We start from the raw sequence: 14,388 nt of genomic DNA, 5'->3' as shown, positions 1-14,388 counted from the left end.
GTTTCTTTTCCTTCCCCCTCTCTTTCGTGCTTGGATCGGGTTTCTAGTGATTTAAAACAAGTGCACAGAAACCAGGCAGTCAGTGCAAAATAATTGCAGGTTTGGGGTTGTTAGCATGCACTGCAATTGCTGGAATAACCCTGAGTTAAGGAGCGGAAAGCAAAGAATTCTACTTATTGACTTCCCAGAGCCGGGGATCAGTTAGAGGTGCTGTACATGTGCCCTGCAGACAATTAGCTACCTAGGAGAGACTCAGTGCAGGCATTAAGTTTTTATTCAAAAATCTATGGCTTGTTGAGTGTTGAGCACACACACCCACACACACACATATGAACACACAGGGTAATTATAGGCTGCAGAGTGAGAGACATTGGAATTGTGTACAAAACAGTTTATAAAGTTTTAAAATAACAGGGGCACGAATATGAATATGTTTGCACAAAACAAACAATGTGAGTGATGGGATGAACACATTCTTTCTTCTTTCGCTGCCTCGTGTCCATCTCTAGAATTTAGAACATAGGCGTGTGGGAGGAACCCTTCCCCTGCTCTGTGAGGCTTTCCTGTAGGCAGTCCTGCTCATTTATCCCATGCCAGTTTATTGTTGCACATCAAAATACAGACCCTCAGGTGTGGGGATGGAGTGACTGATGAAGTGGGCTGCTATCTAATTAGATTCATGAAAAGCTTCTTTTGTGGCGTAACAGAAGCGAGGGAAATGAAAGAGCCCCCTCGCTGTCTTTCAGGAGTCTGAGAGATGAGCTTTCTGCAGATTAGTTTTCCAAAGTGGAGGGACGTTTTTCTCCAACCCTTTCAGAAGTCTCCTCCCGCACAGCTTTGCAAAGATTTCTGCTACACTCCCCTCCGGATTTCATTTATTTATTTTCTAATGGGGAAGGGCGGCCACTCACCTCCAGTCTCAGAGCCAATCAGGCATCTCATTCTGCTGGCTTAGATCAGTTCCAGCAAAGCCACTGCCTGTGCTAGCCACTCTGAATTCTGCCCTGACAATGGTCAGCCTGGTGACTGACTGACGACTGCAGGGGACTCTGTCATCTAAGGCGCCACTGTGAGAGCCAAGGACTGAACAGAAGGACCAGGCTGCTGTCAAGAAGTGCGTTGCGCTGGCGATTGATGGGGACAGTTAGGAGCTTCTCAGTGGCTGAAAGAGGTGGTTCTGCCACTTACTCGTTAAGAAGTCTCTGTGGGCAGATGACTCTTCTGGGTAGTGAGTGACATAATGCATATGACAAATGACAGCTTTGCATTTTATTCTGTTTGGTAGAGAGTAAGAGATGCAGGTGATTAAGGCCCCCCTAGCCTGCCCTGCACCGGCTGCTCTGCACACACAGATGTACTTTCCCAGTGCCTGGCTCCTCTCATCCTTTTTCAGTCAGGATGGGGATTTTTAAAGAGCAGAGATAATACACTGGCCACTGTCTGTGCAGCCACAAGATGCTATCTGAGTCATTGATCAGCAGTTCTCTGTGTTACCCTCTCTGCCTTTAGGAGAAGGAAAAAATATCCCCATGTAACATGTCTGAAGATGTTAATGCAGATCCAAAGCCTGTTTTGAAACCCTGGACTGATGTTGCCTTTGTATTTTCCCCTCTCTCCTTTCTAGGACTCCATCTGCAGATGTTCTGAAAAACCACTGAATCTAGAAATTGATTATTCAACCAGGATACCTAATTCAAGGTATTAGCTCTTGTCAGAAAGCTTTTACATTTGAGCTCAGTGCTGCAAATTACACTTTGGCAGTGAATGGAAACAGGGAAAGTTGGACAGAGAATAAAGGACAAAAGCGATTTTGCAAAATAATCAAGTACTTAAAAACCTCCCCTGTGCGAGTGACGGTTTGCTCCTTCTGACTCATGGGCAGCCCTTGCTGCCAGCCCGAGTGTCAGTTCTGGCCTCTTTGTAGCCCCTTTACTACAACGGGTTTGGGTTTGGGTTTCATTTTCATTCCCCCTTTCACTTTTTCTCTTGACACCTCCCCCATTCCCTACGCCCCAACCACCAGAACTCAGAAGACAGACATTTTGTCAGCTTTGGAACATTGGACCAAGTACAATGAAGTGTTCTTGCTGGGCTCTGCTGCTGGTTATTCTGGGCACAGAACAGCTGGGGAGCTTGTGTTCCACGGTGCGGTCCCAGAGGTTCAGAGGAAGGATACAGCAGGAGCGAAAGAACATCCGACCGAACATTATTCTTGTGCTCACCGATGACCAGGACGTGGAGCTGGGTGAGAACCTAGATTTTTCCACTCGTCAGTCTCCTTTGATTCTAATGCTTTTGAGAGCCTTGGTTGTGTCAGGGGATTGGTACTGTGCTAGCTGTCTCTAGCAATCATCTAGTTTACACAGTGAACTCATAATGATCATAAACTATCAGATTTGTTTCAACATTACTTTTCTGGTATTACGGTTTTTAGACAGGCAGTCAGGAGAAGAAGGTGGAGGATGAGAGTAAGCCTGGGGAGCCACCGAGATCAAGGGCCTGATCTTGTACTTTATAAACGTATGACCAAGAGCTCACTCCTGTAATCTCAGTGCTTGCAAAGTAGAGATGGGAGAATCAGGGGTTCAAGATCATTCTTAATTAACTACATAATAAGTTGGGGCCAGCCCAAGAAGCATAAGACCCTGTACCAAAAAGAAAAGAAGGTGAAAAGGAGTTCATTTATGAAATATGTGAGTAAAGTATGTCAAAGTTCATGAGCGTATATAAAAGATGGATATAAAGGGAAACTCTCTCTCTCTCTCTCTCTCTCTCTCTCTCTGTGTGTGTGTGTGTGTGTGTGTGTGTGTGTGTGTGTGTGTGTGTGTGTGTGTGTGTGTGTGTAGTCCTTGCTGCCCTGGAATTAGCTCTATAGGCCAGGCTGATCTTGAACTCCCAGGGATCTGCCTGCCTCTGCCTCCTGAGTGCTATGATTAAAGATGTCTACCACTACCCCCTGCCTATAAAAATCATTTTTTAAAAAAGGTACAATGGTAAACCCAATTCAGTCAAGATCCAGGTGTTAACTGCACCTTCGGACTTGTCCTTACCCATTTCTTCATTTTCCTTGACAGATGACATGCCAATCATTAACCCATGTAACTTTACCCCCAGTCCTCAGAAGGTGTTGCTTTCCCTACCCTTAGCTTCTGTGCAGGAAAAGAAAGGTGTAGACAAGTAGTAACTAGTAGACAATGAAATCGGAGCCTGTCTTAGCTGGTCACAGCTGCGGGCTGAGCCACGGTCTCTTCTAACTGTTGATCCATAAGTGAACACTCACCGTGACATCCCGAAAACCAACCTGTCAGTTTCCAGTAGTGCTCTTAGAGAGAGACACACAGAAGGCCCTGTTTCCCCATTTGTATACAGTGGTAGTTAGGGAGCACAGCCAAGCATGGGTCAGATGCTCCAAGGAGACCCTTCTCAGCGGAGAAGCTGTGACATGGGTGGTGGGTAATGCTTGGTCCTGGGTGACACAGGTGGTTCTTCCCGACCTCACTGTTGTAGCATTGGTTGCTCTTCATTTTTAATATCATCACCATGTTTAACAAGTTCAGTCTGTTGACTACATTCATACTGTTGTGAAAGCAATCTCCAAAAACCTTTTCACAACCCAAGTGGAAACTTTCCCCTACTGAACAACTCCCTGCTTGAACCTCCTCTCAGCCCTGGCAGCCACCATTATGCCTTATGTCTTAAAATTTTACTTTTCTAGATATCTTGTGAGTACAATCATATATCTGAAATTTTGTGACTGCCTTATAGTCACACAGTGGATCGTTCTCAGGTTCATCCATGCTGTAGAATGTCTGAGAACTTCCTTTCTAGGCCTGTATAATAGTCCACCCAAGTATACCATGTAATCCACACTTGTCTTACTGCATGCTTACTGTTGGAAACTGGCATTGTTTCTTTTTTTTAATGCAAGTGAATAATACTGCTATGAGCATGCATGTGTAAGCATCTTCAAGACTTCACTTTTGATTCTTTTGCAAAGGAAAAGTTCTACCAGGAAGTGGGATCAATTGCTGGATCGTATTTTAATTTCATTTTTAATATTGTGGGAAATAACAGTGTTCTCCATAGCAACCACAGCATTTGACATTCCTTCTAGCTATGCACAAGAGTGAAAATTCCTCCAGATGCTTATCAACAAATGTCGTGTTTCTGTTTGTCTGTTCTTCTGTTTGTTTGTCCAACCTGCAAGGTGGTATCTCATTGTGACTTGAATGAGTTGCAGTTTGTGTTAGTTTTCAGTTTTACATGTGAGTTCATTTGTCAATTGTTTTAGTAACCACTGCTTTGGTAAAACTTTTTTCTCCTGAAGGCTATAGGCAGTTGGCTACTGTACCTCCAGAAAGCAGCTACTTACTTAGAAAATACTTTTAAGAAAAATTATGAAAATTTTAATAAAATGTTTTTCTTCTTTGGAAAGAATGATACCATCCTGAGCCTGTCTGGAATGACAAAGCCTGGGCAGGGCTCTGATTACAACTTAAAAATGAAGCAGGGAAGGGAAGGCACGCATTCAGTTTGTCCTCAACTATAAGGGCAAATAAATAAACTAGTACTTTGTAAAGCCAAAAAAAAAAAAACCCCACACATGAGGAACTCATTAATGCATTAATGCACCTTACGTGTGGTTCCAGAAAACACCCTTCTACATTGTTGTGGATGAATCCCATCATCCCACCCAAGTGGGCAGGACAGACAGCAGTCAGCATGCAAGGAGGAAATGACCTTGGGGAGAGGTCACCACCTCAGCATCCTCCAACTTGACATTTGCTTCTTCCAAAAGCCCCAGATTTTGCCTTTTCTTCTAATGATGCCGGTGCTTAGGAGAAGAAGTAAAAGTCTTTTATAAAAACACTCAACTGACAAATTGTTACCTGATGGTTTCATACAATGTACTCTGCTTACTCTGTCCCCACCCTCCCTTCTCTTCCTGCTGTCACTGTCAGCACAGCCCTGCGCTATCATTTTGAAAACATGGAAATGATCAATATGAAGTTCAGGATAACGTTCAGTTCTGGGGAGAGAAGTGTCCAAGGGCATTCACAACATTCATGTTTTCTTTTGACTTGAGTACAGTAGTGTGTCTGTTTGTGTCTATGTTTGTGTGTGTGTTTCTGTGTGTGCCTGTGTCTGTGTGTGTGTGTATGTCTGTGTGTTTCTGTGTGTATGTGCCTCTGTTTGTATGTGTTTATGCCTGTGTCTGTGTGTGTGCAGGGAGTGTGACTTTGTTAGATTTAGTAAAGCTAGATGTGTGATTCATTCTGCTCTGGTCTGCACTTTTCAAATGTTTTACACATCAAAAGGAAGACATTCTGAAATACTTGAGAAGCTCTTAAGTTTCTTCAACTAGAATTAACAAGATGGAGAATAGGTGTTCATTCTCTCCCAAATGGTCCCTCGGTTGCATTTTGAGAAACGAAACGCTGTGGGTTGGATCATGCATCTGACTCAGCATGGCATTGCTCACAATCGTAGGACTTCCAGTGACCCTGCCCTACTCTTCTGTTTCCCTTAGATGACTGTGAAATTACACCTTAAGCAACTGGAGATACTTTGCCTAGTCAAAGAAGAGCTGTGGGGTTAGCCTACAGATGTGTGTTATTGGCCCATTGCATTTAAAAAAAACAGCCAGGCACTGTGGCACATGAATTTAATCCCAGCATTTAGGAGGCAGGGGCAAGGTGGATCTCTGTGAACTTGAGGCCAACCTAGACTATGTAAGTCCCAGGCTAGCCAGGGTTACGTAGTCAGATGCTGTCTTTATAAAAGACCAAGACTGTAAAATGTTGGTTGTGATCTTTCTTCTTCTCCTCCTCCTCTTCTTCATCTTTGGATTTTTTTTTTTAATTCAGAAGAGTGAGAGCTGTACTTCTCAGAGACAGCCATAGGCTAGCTCCCCACTAGGAAGTTTTTAGACCACCCCCTCAGGTGGGGTATGACTCCCCAGGACAGCCTGCTCTCCCTTTGCCTTCTAACACCTGTACCAAGAGCCTGCCTTGTGTCAGTATTCCCACTCTGCAGCAGAGTTCTTACACCTACATCTCTAGTGAGGGTGAAATTTGAAAAGACAATGGCCAGGTAAGTTTCTCACCGCTGCGAATTTCCTTGTGAGCCTCTGTGTGGCCTGCAGGCTGCCTTGCATTTCCACAGGTCTCAGCATCTAAGTTACTGTCGCTCCTCTTGGTGGGGGAAGGGAGTCAGGAGTTTTAGTGACCTGGAAAATTTCCAGACAGATTTATTATCTTCTTTCCCTCCTTCCCCAACTTGTTTTTCCCTCCTGGTTTTAGCTAAAAACATCTTGTTCCCCCGCATCCCCAACACATACACATACACACAAACACACTGAATAGTTTGACAGAAATATACTATTTTATGATTTTTCCCATATTTTTAATTAAAATATTTACTGCATCAATACATTCATGTTTAATATGGGAATTATTACTGTTGAGTAGCCCATTCTTTGCCACAGAAGTGATAATGGTTAGCATGAGAAATTGTGCTACATTAAATAGACAACCTAAATATTTAGAGTAAATGCTACTTAATCAAAACACTATGACACTGACAAGCATGCCCTTGGGTTGAGGTAAGCAGAGGGCAGTTGGTATCCATAGGAGACTGGGTACTAGCCCTCAGCATCCTGCCCCAGCTGCCATGCCTGTGACTAGATTCTTATCCTCCTGGAACCATAAAGCTAAATAAACACTTCTATGAGTTGCCTTGGTCATGTTATTGTATCTCAACAATGGAAAATAACTAATATAGGACCCCAACAAATACCAAGCATATTGTATATTCAAATCCTACATATAAAATGGAATGCATATTCTGCCACTTACTCTAGAGTACTCATAATCCCCCATACCATGTAAATACTTTGTTTATACTTGTGCTATATTTAGTTTGAAGAATGATGACCAAAAAAAGTGTCTTCATAGGTGAGGACACAATTTTTTTGTCTTCTGAATTTTTGGATACTTTTAATATTTTAAGTACTTTCAGTCTGCAGTTGGTTTGAAAACCCCAACGGGGAACCCACAGATATGGAGTACCAACTGTGCAGCCATAGCAACAACATTCTTGCATCAAGGGATCGCATCATAGCATCAGGACATCCGCTTCTTGACATCCCTGGGAATGAGTGAGAAGAGCTCCACTCTCCAGATGAGAAATACAAACCCAAAGAGCTTAAAGGAGCTGCTCGGGCCAGTCTGTGGTGATATTTGCGTGTTGTTTGCTCATCTGTTTTTGAGGAATTAGTTAGGATCACAGCACAGTCAGCTGAGTAGCAACAAGGTGACGGGAGGAATGAGAGGAGAATCCTGGCTGAGCAATTCCTGCGATTATGAACCAGGCGAATGAAAATTTAACCCCAGATTTTATGCTATTTTGACTTTCAACCAGATTCCCACCTCTACCCCACATTTGCAGTCCAAATGCGTCTGGATTTGGGAGGTGGCCACTGGGGATGCAGGACATCAGATGATGGCCTCCAGCTGCATTCCTTCTTTTATTTGAATTTAACAAAGGCCCATAAAGGAAACTCTGAGAGCTGGTTCTTTGCAACAGACCATTAGGCAGTGTTTGCTGTTTTTCCCCCCAAAAGTCAAGACACTCCTGTGCCTGAATACCACATAGACCTCAAGAGGAGGGAAGGGGAGGGAAGGAGAGGAGGGGGGAGAGGAGACTGGTGAACACCTTTCAGAAGCCTTTCAACTTCCTCATCTCTATTCATCAGTTCATGTTTGGGACAGTTCCTCTCTATGATCACCCAACACAAATGTAAAAGGCAACCCTGCTGAAATGCATTTCTCTTTGATCTTTTGGGAAGCACATTCTTTTCAGATACTTCTGCACCATCAATGAGACCATTCCCTTTCCAGATTTCTTCTTGCACTGAAAATCTGAGCCATTAGTCAACGCACAGCCCTCTCCCATGAATCGCAGCATGCCTTGGATCTGTTTCTTGGATCCTGTGTCTCAAGGGAATGGGGAGTCCTGATTGCAGCAGGGCAGGATGTCTTCAGCAGCTTTTGGCCGTATCTTCTACCCACTTGCCATCACTCCGGCAACAATGCCTCTCAGACTTTACTCACCGCATTCTTTGCTCACAGACCCTCTTCTGCCTTGTTTTGTTTTCAGATCCCAGTGTGCGTGCACTGCTTCTCCAGCCACATTTCATTAAGAAAACGCTCAGTGTTTCTTTCCATAACAGGAAATCAGTGAGCCAGTCACAGAGCTCCACTGGTCTTCCTGTCAGCAGAGAACATCACCCATGCTGTCTTCCCTCTGTACCCAACTACACACCCTGCCCTACCCACCTGATGGTTCCTCCCCCTTTTCCTGTCATGTCCTCATCTCTCATCTTATCACTCCAATCCCTCCTTGACTCACATTCTTGCTACTGCTATGTTCATATTCTTGGGGGAACATGGGGGCTTTGCAAATATCCACGAGCAACTTCTACATGTCAGTTCTCATCCATGGTGTGTGTACCGGACACCAGAGGCAGAGAATTTCCTGTCTTTTCCCCCTGTGCCACAGGGGAGTCAGGGTAGAGAGCTGAGGCCACTAAAATGTTTAGCACAAAGTGAGTGTGCACTGTGTGCCATGTACTGACTACAAAAGGGTGTTTGATCCCCCAGAAGATAACAAGAGAGAAGGAGCAGTCAGGAGCACCGCTCTAATGAGACCCAGTTAGAGCGCCCCTCCCCCGCTGTCTTAGGCATCACGTGCACAGAACAGGATTCCAGCTAACTGCAGCTTCTCCTCACTTGCCTCTGTGCAGCTCTGTGTTTCTTCTGTGCTGGAAACCGTATGCTTTCCTCCTTTCCTCTGGATGGAAGGGAGCCTGTTAGAAAACTGAGTTCGAGTTCGAGACCAGCCTGGTCTACAGAATGAGTTCCAGGACAGCCAGGGCTACACAGAGAAACCCTGTCTCGAGAGAAAAAGAGAGAGAGAGAGAGAGAGAGAGAGAGAGAGAGAGAGAGAGAGAGAGAGAGAGAGAGAGAGAGAGAGAGAGAGAGAGAGAGAGAGAGAGAGAGAGAGAGAGAGAGAGAGAGAGAGAGAGAGAGAGAGAGAGAGAGAGAGAGAGAGAGAGAGAGAGAGAGAGAGAGAAAGAAAGAAAGAAAGAAAGAAAGAAAGAAAGAAAGAAAGAAAGAAAGAGAAAAAAAGAAACCAGAGGCTCCGGGATTCAAGTGCAATTGGCATGGCTGTAGCACTCGGCAGTACATTTCTTGAGAAGACCTGAAAAGACTATGAGTTTGGCCTCTCTGTCTTTCTGCAGGGAGTAGACGTATTTCAGCTGCAGTCAACTGATTTAGAAAGATTTTTTTTCTTCCTTAGAAACCTTGTCTTATCATTTCATCCTTAAAGTTGTAATAAACTATTTCACAATTGTGCTCATGCTTTTGAGCTAGAGGACAACCTAGCCTTAAAAATGACATAGAAACTGGCAGCAGAACAATAGTCTTATCCGAACAGAAACGTGGGCATACATTGATTAGCTTGCTAGAGGATGACAAGTTACTTTGACTATCCCTACCCCCTACCCGCTTCCTCCTCCTCCCCTCCTCACACCCCCCTCCTCACCTCCTTACATTCCTCAATCTCTGATTACATGTATTTTGGAGGATCTTCTGCTTAGTAGGGGGTTTGTTCTGTTTTCTCTTCTGCCATAGGATTAAAACTAAAATGCTGTGCCTGCTAAACTCTGGTGTTACTGGCCTTTGCCAGGGTTCTGCTACGCTGTAACAAGCCATTGTATTCTAATGGTCCTCGAAGGTTCCTGACACTGGAATCTTCCTCATATCTGAAAGTCTGGCTTTAATTACATGATTAGCCTGCGTGCTTTTTCCTTTGTGGTTAAAGAGAGACTGAAACAGATGATTATTCTACAAAACGTCTGAGATGTTCAGATCCCAAATGGTCTGTTTAGTTCTAGAACTAAGAACTGACCAAATTATTGGCTCCATCACACAAGGGGAGGGAAACTAGCAGAGGGAACAGAGAGGCTTGAGTGGCAGGGTGGAAGCGATACCCACAGGGTGCACTTTGCTAACCAGTGCCAGAACTATGCCTTTCAGGTTCTCTGCAAGTCATGAACAAAACAAGAAAGATCATGGAACATGGTGGGGCCACCTTCACCAATGCCTTTGTGACTACACCTATGTGCTGCCCGTCTCGGTCATCCATGCTCACGGGAAAGTATGTGCACAACCACAACGTCTACACGAACAATGAGAACTGCTCCTCTCCCTCGTGGCAGGCAATGCATGAGCCTCGGACTTTTGCTGTGTATCTCAATAACACTGGCTACAGAACAGGTAAAGGTCACTGTTTCCTCTTCCACAGTCTTAGATGAGGGAAACTACACAGGGTAGTATGATGGATGAGAAGTTCCAGGAGACTCAACACAGAAGAGTCTACCTTCCTTACTCTCGGCCACAGTCCATGCTCAGTCGCTGTAACAGAATCACACAGCAGCATTACTTATTGAAGAAAGAAATCGGAGGAACTCACAGTTCAGGGGGTTGGAAGTGCAAGAACATGCTGGTAGCTTCCAGCAAAGCTTCTGTTCTCATAAAATGGCAAAGGATGGAGGGACAAGTTAAGTGCACTCGGCAGATAGACAAACACAAGGGTGGCCTCACTTTCTAACAACCGGCTCTGCAGGCAACATCCACTTCTGGAAAAGGCACTGAGTTCCTCTTAGCAACCCAATTAGGTCTAAAAACACTCAAATTTTAAAGCAGACAAGTCACATTAATGTCAGTGTGATTTCACTCCAGCAAAGGTACCAATGTGAAATCCCTTCTAGAAAATTCAGGACCCTCAGCAGATGCTGTCTGAAAACATTGTTCCCATAAAGGCCCCCAGCAGGTGAAATAGTTCAAAGTAACAAGCAATGAATGAGGTTTCATTCCATTCACAAATCTCAGGGGATCACGGAAGAACTTAGGGATTTGCTTAGCTGTGGGTAATCCCTGGTGATTGTTAAGGTGAAACAACCAAGTGTTGTTTTGAACTGCCCAGTGCCTCCTTCAGAGTCTCAGACCCGGGGCTGGGGATTTAGCTCAGTGGTAGAGCGCTTGCCTAGCAAGTTCAAGGCCCTGGGTTCGGTCCTCAGCTCTGGAAAAAAAAAACACAAAATAACAGAGTCCTAGACCCAGCACATGAGCCAAATGACACCATTCATGAATGAATGAATGATGAATGAGCCACCCTTGTGGGCCTTGCTGATTCACTGAGTTATTCATATGTAACTAATGGGACTCTAGCAGTAGCTTTAGCTGAAGTCATCAAACATTCACCATTCCTTCCAGGAAGCCATCTTTACTGCACCAGCTATCAGCCCTGAGCCTGCTCCATCATGAGGTTTATGGTTAGCGGGGATTTTGAAAACAGGACTCTTTGGGGAGGGGTCTGGGCTTCTTACCGTGGGCAGGGACTAAGAGGAAAGACTTCCTGGGACCCTTATCTTCACAGCCCTTACTCTCCAGCACTGGACCCTGCTCCCCAGTTTTCTCAGTAGGGTGCACATGGAGGGTTGGCATGGTAAAAAGTCGAGTTTAGATTCCCCACCCCAAGAAACACTTAGATTTATTCATCAGAATTGAAGATGTCATCAAAAAGGTTTGTTGGAAATGATTTTCAGGCCTTTAGATTATCTGCTCTCAAAGTTGAAAACTAAGGCATTTCAGATAAATATTCTCGGGAATGTCTTTTCAGTCTTTCCCACTGGGATCACGAACTGTGTCATCATTTGCTTTCTGCAGCAAGCCCCAGGGGCAATTACTTCTTGTTATTTATGGATGAAAGTATTGATTTTGCCTGTGATCACTCCTGCACGCACAGGCATCTGAGGATCCCTATTCACAGAGCAAACCTCTGCTGTCTCAAGGGTGTTTGCTTCTGGTTAGGAGGGGAACAGGACTAGTGAGGGGCTTACAGAGGGCATCTGCTCCTGGTGAGTCTTCTCACATTAGTGATTTAAATTTACAGCACCTTTCATCCTAGGAATCCACCAAGCATCCCCACAGAGTTCCAAGATGGCAGACATGGTTGGCTGTGTTTTATAGTTGGAGTGGGGTTTCAGATACTGTGTAACCAGCTCTGAAGCAGGTTTCAAACATTCTCCTAGTGCCTGCTTGGTTTCTTATTCTAACCACCAAATGGGTTCTGCTTATAAGAAGCATGTGAAATTGGTGCCTTTGCCATTCCCGGGCTCTGGCTAATGTAGTCTGTGGAGAACATGGATCTGGGAAGACTGGAACTCTCAGCACATCCATAGTATGCAGATGGTTTTTGTGCTCAGGGACGGGTGTGTTGGTTTCTTCAGAGATAACCCAGGAAGGTGAAGAAGAAAGGATTGGGCTTCTACAGCTTGCCCACTCTGTCCTGGGCACTTCAGTTGTCTTGCCTAGTTCTTCTAAGAATACTTGGAAGGAGGCTATGGTACTAATGAAGAAACTAAGACCCACTAGGACTCATTGTCAAAGGGCGAAAATCCATCCATCGATGGTTGATGGAGCCCAGAATGTCTGACTTCACAGTTTCCAAGATCCCTTTGTTGTCTGTCTTTTAAGACGGTCTCCTATAGTCTGGGCTCACCTTGAACTCAGCACATTAAACTTTTGATCATCCTTCCTCCACCTCCAGCCTGCTGGGATTATAGGTATGTGCTGCTGTGCCTGCCTGTGTCTCGGATCATATTTCTGTGCATGTTATTCTCTCCTGCCTTGTTCCAAAGTGCCTTACAGACACACGGAACACAGCGGGGTGCCGGACAGTAAGTACTGTGGCAAGCAGAAACAAGTAACAGCGCCTCCCTAAAGCTAAGGTGAAGTCTGGCTCGTAAAGTACATGCTGTGGAGTCACAGGGAAAGGCTGCATGCAGGAAGAAGCTCCCTGATAGCAAAAGCAAAATTGGGAAGAATCCTTTGCAGAGTTCACTGTCACCAGCATGGAAGCCAGCCATTTGCTTGAAGGTGGCGTGGTGTGCTCTTGTATTTGTTTTAATTGTATCACGTCACACTCATCCTGCGTTAAGATGGCTAAAACTAGAGATCATTTGTTTACGATTTTCTGTTTGTTTTATAGTACAGTCTGGCCTCTAACCCCTAACCCTCGGAATGCTGGAATTATATGGTATCACTAAATCTAATCTCTTATTTTCCCATTAACAAACTTATACCTACAAGAGAGGAGTGCCCTTGGGGATAGAGCTGCCACCAGTGCTTAGGAGGGCAGGGTTCAGCTCAGAGTGTTACCCCAACTGCAGAGTTGGGTCTGTAACAAAGCTGAGTACCGACCATAAAGCACCCAAATAAAGACTGTGTGTTATTCTCTGCATCCCAGCAACCCTGCTGTAGCATGGAATTTTCCCCAGGGACATCAAATCAGCTCCTAGAAACGAAGGCTGACTCGAAAGCCAACATCTTTCCAAAGTTGAGACACATAGGCAGTGAAAGAATTCATAGTTTCATAGTGAGGGATCATCTTCCCATTCATAAGCAATTCTTTCAGGGAAGCAATGACCCTTCCAAACACATAGAGCAGAAAAAACACAAGATTCACTCAGGTGGCTGGGATGTGGGTCAGTGGAAGCGTGTTTGTCTAGCGTGCGTGAGATCCTACGTTTGACGCCAGCATCGCAATGATGTTAAAGATCTGTGTAATTGCAAGTTGTCTCTGATGAGAAAGACAAAAGTATCTGAGGAAATTAGGAAATAATACTATTGTTGCAACAATAGTTGGTGATCTAACTGTGAATGGTGGCTACAAAATTAAGGGAGTGGGGGAGAAGATTACAAGACACTAAACTAGTGAGGAGAAAAGCAACAATGTATAATCAGTTGCTGCTTTCCTAATTATGAATGTATTATTTGGACTATTTAACTGTAGACTTGAGAAAAATAATGGAGGAAACTGAAATAACATGGCACATAAATACCCATCTAGAGAGAAATGCAAAGTGCAATAAGGTTTATGAAAAACAACTCCAGGAAGACAAATTACTAAGAAGCTTATTTTGGGAGGCATCCAGAATACACAGATTTAAATGAAATGAATTGATCCAATATTATATTTACCCTTGTATGACATGATTTTCCTCTTTCGGAACTTAGGCATATTTTTGGACTGGTTGTAGCCTGAATGTTTCTAACTTTACTCATGGAAAATGTGAGTCTGCCAGAGCTTAAATGTCCAAGAAGGAAAAAAACACAACACTGTGTCTATTGCACTTTGTCCTGAGGAGTGAAGTGAGAAAGGCCATGGATTATCTACCACACACAAAAAAACAAATTTGCTGCTTAAAGCCTGGAAGGTTAAAAAAATATATCCCTGGATGAGAGACTGCATTGATTG

At 44.3% G+C, this 14,388-nt stretch overlaps 1 protein-coding gene across 3 annotated transcripts in view; it reads left to right on the top strand.

The window, feature by feature from the left end:
- The window catches only part of Sulf1 (sulfatase 1), a 158,225-nt gene that overhangs the window by 87,006 nt on the left and 56,831 nt on the right, over positions 1–14,388 (top strand). For all 3 annotated transcript variants that reach the window (XM_040741433.1, XM_040741434.1, XM_040741436.1), the window contains exons 3-5: positions 1,625–1,698; positions 2,024–2,245; positions 10,104–10,343. In XM_040741433.1, the coding sequence (XP_040597367.1) occupies positions 2,074–2,245; positions 10,104–10,343 (412 nt within the window). In that variant the 5' untranslated portion in view covers positions 1,625–1,698; positions 2,024–2,073. The remainder of the gene's footprint in view (positions 1–1,624; positions 1,699–2,023; positions 2,246–10,103; positions 10,344–14,388) is intronic.

The sequence above is a fragment of the Mesocricetus auratus genome, unplaced genomic scaffold (genome assembly GCF_017639785.1).
Source record: "Mesocricetus auratus isolate SY011 unplaced genomic scaffold, BCM_Maur_2.0 Super-Scaffold_6730, whole genome shotgun sequence".
Classification (NCBI taxonomy): domain Eukaryota; kingdom Metazoa; phylum Chordata; class Mammalia; order Rodentia; family Cricetidae; genus Mesocricetus; species Mesocricetus auratus.
Note: the sequence above shows the minus strand (reverse complement) of the source record. Positions and strands in the feature narration are given on the sequence as shown.